This window comes from Vipera ursinii, assembly GCF_947247035.1.
Source record: "Vipera ursinii genome assembly, chromosome: 3".
Lineage (NCBI taxonomy): Eukaryota > Metazoa > Chordata > Lepidosauria > Squamata > Viperidae > Vipera > Vipera ursinii.
In genome coordinates this window covers 6,877,825-6,892,582 of record NC_139516.1, presented here as the reverse complement: position 1 = coordinate 6,892,582, position 14,758 = coordinate 6,877,825, and the positions used below count along the sequence as shown (strand labels likewise).

At 43.1% G+C, this 14,758-nt stretch overlaps 1 protein-coding gene across 1 annotated transcript in view; it reads right to left on the bottom strand.

Moving 5' to 3' along the window:
• CHRNA4 (cholinergic receptor nicotinic alpha 4 subunit) overlaps positions 1 to 13,926 on the bottom strand; it is a gene marked incomplete at both ends in the record, with an annotated part of 75,871 nt that extends 61,945 nt beyond the window's left edge. The window contains 2 exons of the mRNA XM_083358222.1: positions 11,224 to 11,375; positions 13,902 to 13,926. Coding sequence (XP_083214348.1) covers positions 11,224 to 11,375; positions 13,902 to 13,926 — 177 coding nt within the window. The remainder of the gene's footprint in view (positions 1 to 11,223; positions 11,376 to 13,901) is intronic.
• Between the last annotated feature and the right edge of the window lie 832 nt (positions 13,927 to 14,758).

Genomic DNA, 14,758 nt, shown 5'->3' with positions numbered 1-14,758 from the left:
GTGAAGATTTAACCCAGCAGAGGCCTGTGTTTAGAATTCATTTTAGATATGTACATAATATTATTTTATTATTCGGGGAATATTGGATCAACATAGCCTGCGGGGAAAACATAAAGAAAACAATTCAGCACTGTCCATTTAGTTAGGAAACATGATGTTCCACAAGCTTTAAGTGGAAATTATTATTTTTTTACTTAGCAAGCAGCAACGTTATTTAATGACTTTTTGGAGAATGGATTAGAGATAAAAGTTTTGCCGAGCACAATATTGGCACCACATTCCTTAAAATATTTCAGGTTAGAGTCCTAGGGCTGGAAGGGAAACTCAGAGGCCTTCTATTCCAACCCCCTGCTGAAGAGAGAAGACCTTATACCATCCTGGTCAAGTGCTTGTCTAGCCTATCTTTGAAAGCCTCCAGCGATGGAGCACCCAAAACTCCAGCAGGCAAGCTAATCCACGGATTAATTGTTTTCACTGTCAAAAATTTCTCTTTATTTCTAGGCTGGATCTCTCTTTGATTAGCTTCCACCCATTGCTTCGTGTCCTGCTCTCTGGTACTATAGAGCAGGGGTCTTCAGACTTGGCCCTTTTGTGACTTGTGGACTTCAACTCCCAGAATTCCTCAGCCAGTCAAGCTAGCTGTGGAATCCTGGGAGTTGAAGTCCACAAGTCATAAAAGGGCCAAGTTTGAAGACCCCTGCCATAGAGAATAAGCCCATCTCCTCTTCTCTGTGACGGCCCCTCAAATACTGAAAGACAGTTATCCTGTCAGCAGAGATAGCAGCATTCTAGTATCTCAGAGGTTGCCACAAAGGAGAACTAGTCAATCTTTTCTCCGAAGCGCCTGAAGGCAGGACAAGAAGCAACAGATGGAAACTAATCAAAGAGAGGAGCAACCTAGAAGTTAAGGAGAAACTTCCTAACAGTGAGAACGATTAATCAGTGGAACAGGTTGTTTTTAAGAAGAGACTGGACAGTCCTTTGTCTGGAATATACAACTCTGCTGCTTGACCAGGGGGGGTGGACTAGAAGACCTCCAAGGTCCCTTCCAACTCTGTTATTCTGTTCTGATGCAAATCATCCTTGAGAAGTCCTTGGTGCTCTCTGAGCTTGCTTGTTTTCTTGCAGACGTTTCATTACCCTAACTAGGTAACATCATCAGTGCTAGTAAGGAGTGTGGCTTGCTGTGGGTTTATCTAGTGTCTTGCCTGCCTGGGTGGGTGGGAATGATCTTAGGGTAGGGGTCTTCAAACTTGGCCCTTTTATGACTTGTGGACTTCAACTCCCAGAATTCCACAGCCAGGCACGCTGGCTGAGGAATTCTGGGAGTCGAAGTCCACAAGTCATAAAAGGGCCAAGTTTGAAGACCCCTTGCTATAGAGAATAAGCCAATCTCCTCTTTTCTGTGATGGCCCCTCAAATACTGGAAGACAGTTATCCTGTCAGCCCCTAACCCTTCTCTTTGACAGACTAGACTTATAAGTAAGTCCTGGACTTACAACCATAAGTAAGCCCAAAATTCCCATTGCTAAGGAAAATATTTGTTAAGTAAGTTTTGCCCCATTTTACGACATTTCTTGCTACAGTTATTAAGTGGGATCACTGCAGCTGTTAAGTTAGTAACATGGTTGTTAAGTAAATCTGGCTTCCCCCACTGACTTTACATGTCAGAGACTCGCAAATGGTGATCATGTGAGCCCCAGGACACTGCGATCGTCATAAATACAAACCAGTTGCCAAGCATCCAACTTTTCATCCTGTGTCCCTGCAAATGCTGCAACGGTCGTAAGTGTGATGAACGATCATAAGTCTGTTTTTTCAGTGCTGTTGTAACTTTGGTCACTAAACAAAGGCTTGTAAATTGCGGGACTTCCTGCCTTTAGCACCCCAACTCTCAAAGTCAAGTACAGTAGTAGTAATAATAATAATAATAATAATAATAATAATAATAATAAGAAGAAGAAGAAGAAGAAGAAGAAGAAGAAGAAGAAGAAGAAGAAGAAGAAGAAGAAGAAGAAGAAGAAGAAGAAGAAGTTGGAAGAGACCTGGGAGGTCATCTAGTCCAACCCCCTGCTCAGGCAGGAAACCCTATACCATTTCAGACAAATGGTTGTCTTCTTAAAAGCCTCCAGCAACCACAACTTCTGGAGGGAAGCCATTCCACTGATTAATTGTTCTCACTGTCAGGAAATTCCTCCTTAATTCCAGGTTGCTTCTCTCCTTGACTAGTTTCTATCCGTTGCTCCTTGTCCTGCCTTCAGGTGCTTTGGAGAATAGCTTGACTCCCTCTTCTTTGGGGCAGCCCCTTAGCGATGGCTGCAACTGAAGCGATGTGGCAGATACTGATTTAATTTACTACTACTACTACTACTACTACTACTACTACTACTACTACTAAAGTTGGAAGAGACCTGGGAGGTCATCTAGCCCAACCCCCTGCTCAGGCAGGAAACCCTATACCATTTCATACAAATGGCTGCCCAGTCTCTTCTTAAAAACCACCAGTGTTGGAGCATTCATCACCTCTGGAGGCAGGTTGTTCCACTGGTTAATTGTTCTAACTGTCAGGAAGTTTCTCCCTAATTCTAGGTTGCTTCTCTCCTTGACTAGTTTTCATCCTTTGCTTCTTGTCCTGCTTTCAGTGACTATCAAAAGAAGTAAAGTTATCCGTATTCTCCCTTTTTAAAACATTTGTTTTTACTGGCTTCTGAAAAAGAAATAACATTTGACTTTTTGCCATTCTGAAAAGAAAAAAATAAAATAGAATCCAAATCTCCCTAGCAACCTCAAAAAAAAAAGAATGCTGTGTCTTGCCCCCACCTCTAAGATGTGGGAGCAAGGTGTCTCGAAGCTTGAATCATTAACACCTCCAGTGGTTTTGAAAGTTAGGTGGATGTAACTCTTTAAACCACAGCACTAATTGCTGCCAACTTCAACCACACGGTTAGATTGTTCCTGAATACACCATAACCCCATAAATGTTTAATAATGGTTGCACTAAATCAGAGTCTCCCAAAGCGTGAGGTGTGCCTCACTTGAGGAAGTATAGACGGGAGTCTAGAGGGGGGTGAAGAAACTTTTAATTGTACACAGTTACACAATTGCCAAAGTTTTGTGGCCTTGTTTTCAGAGTTCATTTCGGTGTTTGTATTTTTAGGAAATTAAAACTCTACTCAAGAGAGGGGTGATGGCAGAAGGTTTAGGAACCCCAGCATTAAACAAAGCTTGAAAAATGCAAAAACTTAGTCCAAGGGATAATTTTCAATCTATTCATTCGCTGTGTGTCAGGACCCACCCCAATCCACGTCTTAGGAAAACAAAAACTCTTGGAGTCAGTTCTAGTCCAAAAGGGATTTTTACTAGGACATGCTTGGTTGTGGAAATACAAGACAGGACTTAGTATTGTTTTACAAATTGAAACTTTATAAACTTTAGAGCCTTGGTGGAGCAGTGGGCTAATGCCTCCTTAAGTAACACCAGCTGCCTGCAATTAGTGCAGGTTCTAGTCCCACCAGGCTCAAGGTTGGCTCAGCCTTCCATCCTTCCGAGGTAGGTAAAATGAGGACCCAGATTGTTGGGGGCAATTAAGCTGACTTTGTAATAATGCCGCTTAGGGGGTGTGTGTGAAAGCCCTAATAAGCAGGCATATACATAGAATGAAGGCTATTGCTAAGCACATTGGTTTGTGCTTAAATTGTAAGCCGCCCTGAGTCTTCGGAGAAGGGCGGGATATAAATGGAATTAAAATAAATAAATAAAAATAAATAAATAAAGAGTTCCCAGTTCAACCCCGCTTCCCTCAACCCCATTTGGTCAGCCCCCATCATTTTACTTCATGTCATCCCTTTCGTGGGAAAAGGGGAACTTCGAATCTTTATGGTTATTGCCTTCTTCCTCTACAGATTTAAACGAAGACACAGGCCAGATGCCCTCTTCTCTAACCCTCCCTTTTGTTCCCCCAGTTCAAAAGGTTTCCCTTGGTCTTTGAAATAACCTAAGGCAGGCTGAATCCACATGCGCTCCTCCTTCCTCGGGAGATGGCAGAATCCATGGGGAGGGGGGATAATGTTTTAAACATACATTTATGAATGTGATATAAATGGATTCTGACACTATGTAAGGGTTTCTCATTCTTAGTCCCAAAGGTAGGGAGTGGGCTTTTCCCCCAAAAGAATAGATTAGAATAGAAGCTGGAAGGGACCTTGGAGGTCTTCTAGTCCAACCCCCTTCTCAGGCAGGAAACCCTACACCATTTCAGACAAATGGCTGTCCAGTCTCTTCTTAAAAACCTCCAGTGTTGGAGCATTCACAGCTTCTGGAGGCAAGCTGTTCCACTGGTTAATTGTCCTCATTGTCAGGAAGTTTCTCCTTAATTCCAGGTTGCTTCTCTCTTTGATCAGTTTCCAACCACTGTTGGAACTGGACTTTGTTTTTCCTTGAAGATCTTGTGTTTCTCCCCCAAGAAACTTCCTATTTTTTTTCCCTGCCTTTTCCTTCTGTGTGTTTTGTGTACTGCAAAATTTACCTCATGATATTCCCTGCGCTGCTGACTATCTTGTGTTGTTTCTTTCTGGATGACAACGAAGACTGCTGTGAATTTTAATATTAAATATATTTGTAGATATAAAATGTTACAAGTTTGCATTTGGGTCTCCGATTTCATCTGGCTAGATCAGGGGTTTTCAAACTTGGCCCTTTTAGGACTTGTGGACTTCAACTCCCAGAATTCCTTAGCCAGAGTGCCTGGCTGAGGAATTCTGGGAGTTGAAGTCCACAAGTCCTAAAAGGGCCAAGTTTGAAGACCCCTGGGCTAGATGCTGCACAATTCCATGACAATATTATTATATAAAAGTAAAAAGTTGAGATTTTGTGTTATTACCTTATTCTACTGCACCAAAACGAGTCGGAAGTCAATGTTTTTTCTTTCTTTCTCCCCTCTAGCCTACACTTTTCTCTCTTCCCCTTTCCCTCCCTTATTTTACCCTTATTTTCACTTTTCTCTATATGTCTGTATTTTATATTTTGATAAATTAATTTTTTTAATTTTTTTTTACTTAGGAACCATTTGGGGACTTTTTGCTCAAAACTGAAAAAAATGAAACTTTGATTTTAGGTTTCGATGATTAGAATGATTTTGTGATGACAGAAGTAGCTGGAAATGTTGCGAAATCTACGGCAAAAGGTTGAGGTTGTATAATTTTTGTATTTTGCTGCCCTGAAGAAAAAAAAACACAGAACTCGCCACATTTTCCCCCCTCCGTGCCCTTTTTCTTTCTCTCAGCTCTCTAACTTTGGTTTCTCCTGCATCATAAAATAAAATGAAACTTAATAAAAAAATGTATGGCAGGGGGGAAAAAAAGAGGTGAAAATGAGGATTATTTTCCAATAGCCCTCAGACTTTCTCGGAAAAATCTTCTGAGAATTCTCAACCCCTGCAATTTCCTAACAATGCTCATATGGTAACTGTCCAGCAGAGTCCATGACATAGATAATCATATTTAAATTTAATAACCATATTTTTAACAGCATTGTGCAACTTTACTAAATCACTCGGCAACAGTAATATCTGAAGACTGACAGATCCTGAACGGATTCTGCATGAATATTACACTACTGTACGTTAGGGCTCTTCAAACTTGGCCCTTTTGTGACTTGTGGACTTCAACTCCCAGAATTCCTCAGCCAGCCATGCTGGCTGAGGAATTCTGGGAATTGAAGTCCACAAGTCACAAAAGGGCCAAGTTTGAAGACCCCTGCTGTACGTATTCAGTTCACAAATAATGTCAGAACTGAATCCAGCCCTAGCCATCCATCCAGAAACCAACACGCTAGAACACAGATAATCCTCGATTTACAACATTTCGTTTAGTGACCGTTCCAAGTTAGAGTGGCACTGGAAAAAAAGTGATTTATGATCACTCTGCAGCATCCTCATAGTCACGTCATCAAACTTTGGAAGCTCAGCAACTAGCTCATATTTATGACGGTTGCCGTCGTAAATACGATGTGATTCCCCTCTTGCCGCCTTCTGACATGCAAAGTCAATGGGGAAGCCAGATTCACTTAACGAACCATGCTATAAACTTAACAGCTGCAATGTTTCACTTAACGACTGTGGTAAGAAAAGTCGTAAAAGGGGGCAAAACTCCCTTAAGAACTGCCTCGCTTAGCAAAGGAAATGCTTGTTTTGCTCAGTTTGTGGTGACAAGTCAAGGACTAACTGTAGAAGTAACACAACCAGATAACTAGCAAGATCAGAGTTTACAAAAAAGAATTAACACGAGCGATCTCTCCACTATTTCCCCAAATGAAGTGTACCGTCGAATCTAGCTATATAGGTCTACAAGACATTGTAGACCTCAGGGACCACCTGCTGCCGGCGTCAACTTCCCTCCGCCCTGTGCATTCCCACAGAGAGGGCCTCCTCAGGGTGCCCCCGGTCAGAGAATGTCGGCTGGTGGCCCCCAGGGGCAGGGCCTTCTCTGTGGGCGCTCCGGCTTTATGGAATCAGCTGCCGGTTGAGCTCCGGATGGCACCTGACCTTCGCTCCTTCCGACGCGGTCTGAAGACCTACCTATTTGAACAAGCCGGCCTGGCCTGATGGGGGATGTGCTGGGGTTTTTATTGGGGATTTTTATATTATTCTACTGTTTTTAGCTTGGGCTCTTATTTAATTCTTTTTTTAAAATTTTTGTATTCTGCATTTTTATATGTGCCCTGTTCACCGCCCTGAGTCCTTCGGGAGAAGGGTGGTATACAAATATAATAATAATAATAATAATAATAATAATAATAATAATAATAATAATAATAATAATAATAATAATAGAAACGAAGAAACGAACGAACCATCTTGGCTCTTTTGGATATCTCCACCACCAAGGAGAAGGAGTCAATTTGCAGAAGGAAATCAGTCAATTTCAATCTCACTTTGCCTCTTTTTTTTGAATGAGCTTCATTCGCCCTGCAGTGATTACAGCAATTTTGTACAGGCACTCTTCCTACCTGGTTTTTTTTCTTCCTCCCAACCCAGAGAACAACGCTTGCATGCGCGTTTATGTAAAAACTCTAAAACCATTCCCAGGTCACTTTCCAGTTACTCAACCTCTTATGCATAATAAATGACAAAGCAACTTTGTGCAAAGATCAATGGAGCAGACCTTCAGAAAGAATACTTGGCTATTTCAAGGTTTTCCTCCCTCATGCACCACTACACACACACACACACACACACACACACACACACACACACAATGACTATAAAACTCAGTGGGTGGAGAACCAAAAGCACCCCATATTATATCCTCTATCATCCTTTCCTCTCCTCTCCCTCTCCTCTCCTCTCCTCCCCTCCCCTTTCTCTTCTGCTCTCTTTCTCCTACTTCTCTCCCTTTCTTATTCCTTTGCTTCCCCTTCTCCCCCTTTCCTTCCTTTCTGCTCTCATTCTCTCTCTTCTCTCCCTTTCTTATTCCTTCCCTTTTCCTTCCCTTCTGCACTCATTCAGAAGGACCCAGATTGTTGGGGGCAATTAAGCTGACTTTGTAATAATGCCGCTTGGGGTGTGTGTGTGTGTGAAAGCCCTAATAAGCAGACATATACATAGAATGAAGGCTACTGCTAAGCTTGTAAGCCGCCCTGACTCTTCGGAGAAGGGCGGGATATAAATGGAATTAAAATAAATAAATAAATAAATTCTCTCTTCTCTCCTTTTCTTATTCCTTCCCCTTTCCATTCCCCATTCCCTTTCCTCCCCCTTCCTCTTCCTCTTCCCCTTCCCTTCCCTTCAGCTGTCCTTCTATCTCTTCTCTCCCTTTCTCATGCTCTCTCTTCCCCTCCCCCTTCCCCTCCCTCCTCTCCAAAATCCTCGCTTACACCAAATTTACACAGGGAAGCCAAGTGTTCTATGCTCCCTCCAGAAATAGTTTAATCGCAGCAATTACACCCCTGCGATTAACCCGACTGATTTGGTCGTCCCAGCTGACGTCACCATCTAAGCCTCGAAAATTTCACAGGAGATTTCTGTATTCTCGTCTTTTTTTAAAAATTTATTTAATTTCAGGAAGCCCACACTGTTCTAAAATGAGACCCGTGGCTGCCAGCTTCCCAGGCTCATGTATCACGCATGCTGTCTCCTTCCTGTTGCGTGATTAATCTGCAGCCTTCACCTGAAAGTCTATCAGCCATCGATTCCATCGATTCTCAAATGATTAAAACCATTCTGCCAAGTCTCCAAAACTTTTGGGGAGTGACTGGGCTCATTTGGAATGGAGTCTATGTCACGGGACCTCTCACAAAATGGCTGCCCTGGAGAACGTGGAAACAGGCACTTACTAGAAAGCAAAGCAGTCCCGTTGTCTCCCTCAAGACTTTCTAGGTCCCCACAATGACAAAATTGAACACGCCACAGTTTTTCCTGTCTGGGTGGGCAACTTTCTAAACCAAACCTCCAGCAGCTTAATTTCTTGACAGGACCGTACTTCGGAATACAGGTGGTTCTTGACTTACAGCAGTTCATTTAGCGACCGTTCAAAGTGACAACGGCACTGGAAAAAAGTGACTTATGATTGTGTTTTTTTTTTACACTTACAACCGTTGGCAGCATTCCCCCAGGGTCATGTGATCAAAATTCAGGCACCTGGCAACTGGTTCATGTTTATGACGGTCGCGGTGTCCCGGGGTCACGTGATCCCCTTTTGCGACCTTCTGACAAGCAAAGTCGAGGGGGGAAGCCGGATTCACTTAACAACTGAGTTGCTAACTTAACAACTGCAATGATTAATTTTGTAACTATGGCAAGAAAGATGGTAAAAATAGGGCAAAAACTCACTTAACAAGCGTCTCACTTAGCAACAGAAATTTTGGGCTCAGTTGGGGTCATAGGTTCGTCCCTCTTAATACAAGGTGTACCAACTGTGTGCGCCTTCTCACTTACAGAGAGCTGCCTCCTGTTGTTATTTTGCAAGTACAAATGTTAATATAAGAATTGATTTCCTGGATCAGCTTGCGTTTCCTGGCAGTAGCCAGCTACAAGCCTTGGATAAATTCCTAACACGAAAAGTCATCCTCTTATATTTAGAACATAGAATATATAGAATCACAGGACTGGAAGGGACCTCAGAGGTCTTCTAGTCCAACCCCCTGCTCAAGGCCGGAGACCTTATAACAGTGATGGCAAACCTTTTAGAGACTGAGTGCCCAAATTGCAACCCAAAACCCACTTATGTATCGTAGGGTGCCGGGTGGACATGGCCCATTCGGTGGGCATGGCCCATTGGGTGGGCGTGGCCCATTGGGTGGCCGTGGCTGCAGTGGTAACAGCAGACTGGGTGGGACTAAAAAGTTCAATCAATCAATTCCAACTTTGTGAGATTTTTTTTCCCCGCGAGAAGTTGAAATTGATTGATTGATTTTTTTTTGCACGTGGCAGCAGAGGCCTAAAGCGAAAAGGTTTTATAAAACCCAGCTGAAGGCCTAGGACTGGGACAACGGCGTGCGTGCCCACAGAGAGGGCTCTGCATGCAACCTGTGGCACGCGTGCCATAGGTTCGCCACCACGGCCTTATAACATCCCAGACTAGTTTCTGTAAAGCTCCAGTTATGGAGCACCCACAACTCCAGTAGGCAAACTGTTCCATTAATTAATTGTTCTCACTGTCAGGAAATTTCTCCTTAAGTCTAGGTTGGATCTCTCTTTGGTAAGCTTCCACCCATTGCTTCTTGTCCTGCCCTCTGATGCTTTGCAGAATAAGTCAACCCCCTCTTTTCTATGACAGCCCCTCAAGTACTGGAAGACATCTATCATGTCCTTGAGGTCCTAGTGGACAATCAACTATGAGCCAGCAGTGTGCAGCAGCCGCCAAAAAAGCTAATACAATCCTGGGTTGTATAAACAGAGGCATAGAACCAAGGTCACGCGAAGTATTAGTACTGCTTTATAAAAACCTACTAAGACCACAGCTGGAACACTGTAACCAATTTTGGTCACCATACTACAAAGAAGGTATTGAGAGAAACAGGGGTGACATGATAGCAGTGTTCCAGTATTTGAGGGGCTGCCAAAAAGAAGAGGGGGTCACATTATTCACTAAAGCACCAGAAGGAAGGACGAGAAACAATGGTTGGAAGCTGATCAAAGAGAGGAACAACCTGGAATTGAGGAGAAACTACCTGACAGTGAGGACAATCAACCAGTGGAACAGCTTGCCTCCAGAAATCATGGGCACTCCATCATTGGTGTTTTTTAAGAAGAGACTAGACATTCACCAGTCTGAGATGGTATAGGTTCTCCTGCTTGAGCAGGGGGCTGGACTAGAAGACCTCTGAGGTCCCTTTCAGCTCTATTCTGTTCTATGTCACCTCTAATCTTTCTCTTCGATAGACAGCACATATCTAGCTACCTCAACAGTTCATCATACAATTCAGCCTCCAGAACTTTTATCCTCTTTGTCGTTTTTCTTTGCACGCTTTCTAAGGTCCCAACATCTTTGAAAGTGTGCAGCTTTCAATCTTCAACCTAGCCATAATTCTACCTATGTGTTCCTTTTTAAAAATGCACTAAATTACCAGAAGAATTCTGTTTATTCTTAGTATGAAGATACTTTCAATCATTTTCTTGCCCCCCAAAGAATTCAGGCCCAAAAAACCTGGGATCAGAGGACCAAGTTGAACTTGATTGATTTTGGAAGCTAAGTAAGGTCAGATCTGATAAGTACTCAGATTGGGAATAATCTATTAGGAAGCTTGAAAAAAATGTCCTAGAAGGAGACAGTAGCATTCCCACAACGCTACCAAAAATCTACATGGATTCTACCAAGAATCCAATTCAATCAGAGCCAATCTTTATTTTTTAATAATACCTTTTTGGGGGGAAAATACTACATTGTGGATGTTGCGTTTATCAAGACATTGAGTTGTACCAATTCTAGAGTGACATTCTAACAGAATGTTTCTCAACTTTGGCAACTTGAGGATGTGTAGACTTCAACTCCCAGAATTCCCTGGCCAACCTTGCTGGCCGAGGAATTCTGGGAGTTGAAGTCCACACATCTTCAAGTTACCCAAGTTGAGAGATACTGCCTTAATTAATGTTCTGATGCTCATTTGGCGTTGGATTTCTGGTTTTTGTGAGAAGGTCCACTTAAAAATACAAACTTTTAAGAAAAGAGGTCATCTCTCACCATGCTAACCAAAGAGCCTCGCATAATTAATTCTAGCCATACTTACAACATCTATAAGCTGAGCAATGGACAATCCAAAACGCACGATGACAACGTCAGAAATATTAGCAACTGGCCTGGACCATTTGTTGTATCCAGAGAAAAGTTTCTTCAGGAGACGTTCCTCAGCATGTGCCCGTGTTTCTACATGGCCAAAGGCTGTGGAGAAAACAGAAATCCATAGGATCTATACATATCACACATCTTAATATAGCTAGCAGAATAACAGAAGAAGACAACTGGGAGGGACCTTGGAGGTCTTCTAGTCTAACCCCCTGCTCAGGCAGGAAATCTATACCATTTCAGACAAATGGTTGTCTTCTTAAAAGCCTCCAGCAACCACAATTTCTGGAGGGAAGCCATTCCACTGATTAATTGTTCTCACTGTCAGGAAATTCCTCCTTAATTCCAGGTTGCTTCTTTCCTTGATGAGTTTCCATCCTTGCTTCTTGTTCTGCCTTCAGGTGCTTTGGAGAATAGCTTGACTCCCTCTTCTTTGGGGCAGCCCCTTAGCGATAGCTGCAACTGAAGCGATGTGGCAGATACTGATTTAATTTACTACTACTATTACTATTACTACTACTACTACTGCTACTACTAAAGTTGGAAGGACCTTGGAGATCATCTACTCCAACCCCCTGCTCAGGCAGGAAACCCTGTACCATTTCAGATAAATGGCTGTCCAGTCTCTTCTTAAAAACTTCCAGTGTTGGAGCATTCGCAGCTTCTGGAGGCAAAGCTGTTCCACTGGTTAATTATTCTCACTGTCAGCAAATTTCTCCTTAATTCCAGGTTGCTTCTCTCCTTAATCAGTTTCCACCCAATGCTTCTTGTCCTGCCTTCAAATGGTTTGGAGAATAAGATGACCCCCTCTTTTTTGTGGCAGCCCCTTAGCGATTGCTGCAACTGAAGCGATGTGGCAGATACTGATTTAATTTACTACTACTACTACTACTACTACTAAAGTTGGAAGGGACCTTGGAGGTCTTCTAGTCCAACTCCCTGCTCAGGCAGGAAACCCTATACCATTTCGGACAAATGGCTGTCCAGTCTCTTTTTAAAAACTTCCAGTGTTGGAGCAATCACAGCTTCTGGAGGTAGGTTGTTCCATTGATTAATTGTTCTAACTGTCAGGAAGTTTCTCCTTAGTTCCTGGTTGCTTCTCTCTTTGATTAGTTTCCATCCATTGCTTCTTGTCCTGCCTTCAGGGTGCTTTGGAGAATAGCTTGACTCCCTTTTCTTTGGGGCAGCCCCTGAGAGATTGGAACGCTGCTATCATGTCCCCCCTCATCCTTCTCTTCATTAAACTAGACACACCCAATTCCTTATATGTTTTAGCCTCCAGTCCCCTGATCATCTTTGTTGCTCTTCTCTGCACTCTTTCTAGAGCACAGAGAATGCTTCCCCTTCGATATGTACTGTTTTTCTTTTTTTACTTTTGGAAGTTGTTCTACACTTTGGTTATTCAAAAGAAAGCAGCAAGTTTAAGCTGAAAAGTAGGCTGGATTCCGGTACTGTACTAAGCACCCAACCTGAACACATTTTGAAATCATTGGGGAAACTACTCATTATGATAAACATGGCTAATCACATTTCTTTTATTTATTAGACTTGATTTATTAGATTTATTAGACCCTGACTTCATTATTTTATAAGTAACCTAAGGCAGTGAAAATGCACAATACTCCTTCCCCCTCCTATTTTCCCCACGACAACCCCCAGCAAGAGAGAGAGGGACTGGCCCAAAGTCACCCAGCCAGCTTTCATACCTAGTGCGGCACTAGAACTCACCATCTCCTTGTGATAGCTCTAAAATCACCCAGCCACTTTTCTTACCTAAGGTGGGACTAGCACTCACGGGTCTCCTGCTGATTGGCCCAAGGTCACCCAGTCAACTTTCATGCTTAAGGTTGGACTAGAACTCACAGTCTCCTGATTTCCAGCCTGGCGCCTTAACCACTACACCAAACTAGCTCTCTTTTTAAAGGGGAAAGTGAGATCTTGATGGATTCCATATTGTTTTCCGGACGGGGAAGAATGCATTCAGAACCAGCAATCTGAAGTGCTGTTATCTGAACCAACCACAAAAATAACACAATTTCCGTTGTTCAAATAGCCACTGAAAAGCAACGCAGGATCCAGACAGGTGCTTGCCTTGTTCTGGAAAGATCCATTCAGTCAGTGCTTGTCACTCTCTGCAGCACAAAACAGTTGTGGCTACTGACGCTGGCAGCGGATTCAGTGAGTGTGAAGCTGTAATGGGGAAGCAATGCAACTCCTAACTTCCCAAAAGCTGGTTTGGTGCAACAGAGTTCACCTAGCTTTAAAAGGTAAAGGTAAAGGTTCCCCCGCACATGCGTGCTAGTCGTTTCCGACTCTAGGGGCCGGTGCTCATCTCCGTTTCAAAGCCGAAGAGCCAGCGTTTGTCCGAGGACATCTCTGTGGTCATGTGGCCGGCATGACTAGACCCCAAAGGCGCACGGAACGCTGTTACCTTCCCACCGTAGTGGTCCCTATTTTTCTACTTGCATTTTTACGTGCTTCTGAACTGCTAGGTTGGCAGAAGCTGGGATGAGTAACAGGCGCTCACTCTGTTATGCGGCACTCGGGATTTGACCCGCCAAACTGCCGACCTTCTGATCGACAAGCTCAGTGCCCTAACCCACTGAGCCACAGCATCCTCACCTAGCTTTAGGCCCATATAATCCATCTTTACTCACCCACCCCAAAAGGAAATTGTGACATGGGTCATTTTGGTGAGGTTTCCAAGCTGCAGCATTTGATTGGGAAGCAAATATTGGGACCCCCTTACAAAAATCAATTCTCAAGACTCATCAAATACGCCAAAAAGCTCATGCAACATCTTTAAAGAGAGAATCACCGCTAGATCTGTAATTGACCCTAAGTGAACATGGCTTTGCAAATGGGAAGTGGGAGGTAAGTGACAACATCCCAAAACAGCTGGCCAATCTGGGAGAACCAAGAAGGATTTCCAATGCAGGCTCCTTTTGACATAATCATCACTCTCAGTCCATCTGCCTCCCTCCCTCCCTCCCTCCCTATCTCTCTCTCTCCTCCCTTCCTTTTCCTTCCTTTTTTCCCTCATTTCCTTCCCTTCTTCCCATGCCCCCTCTCTCTTTTTTCTCTTTCTCTTTCTTTCTTTCTTTCTTTTTCTTTCTTTCTTTCCCCGTCTTCTTCCTTTCTTCCTTCTTTCTATCTCTTTCCCATCTCCTTCCTTCCTTCCTTCTCATCTCTCCTTCCTTTCTTTTTTCCTTCCCTCTCTCCATTCTCCCCTCTTCTTCCTTTCTTCCCTCATTACCTCTTTCCATCTCCCCTCTTTCTTTTTCTTTCTTTCTTTCTTTCTTTCTTTCTTTCTTTCTTTCTTTCTTTCTTTCTCTTTCTCTCTTTCTTTCTTTCTTTTTCTTTTTCTTTCTATTTCTTTTTTCTTTCTTTCTTTCCCCGTCTTTTTCCTTTCTTCCTTCTTTCTATCTCTTTCCCATCTCTTTCCTTCCTTCTTATCTCTCCTTCCTTCCCTCCTTTTT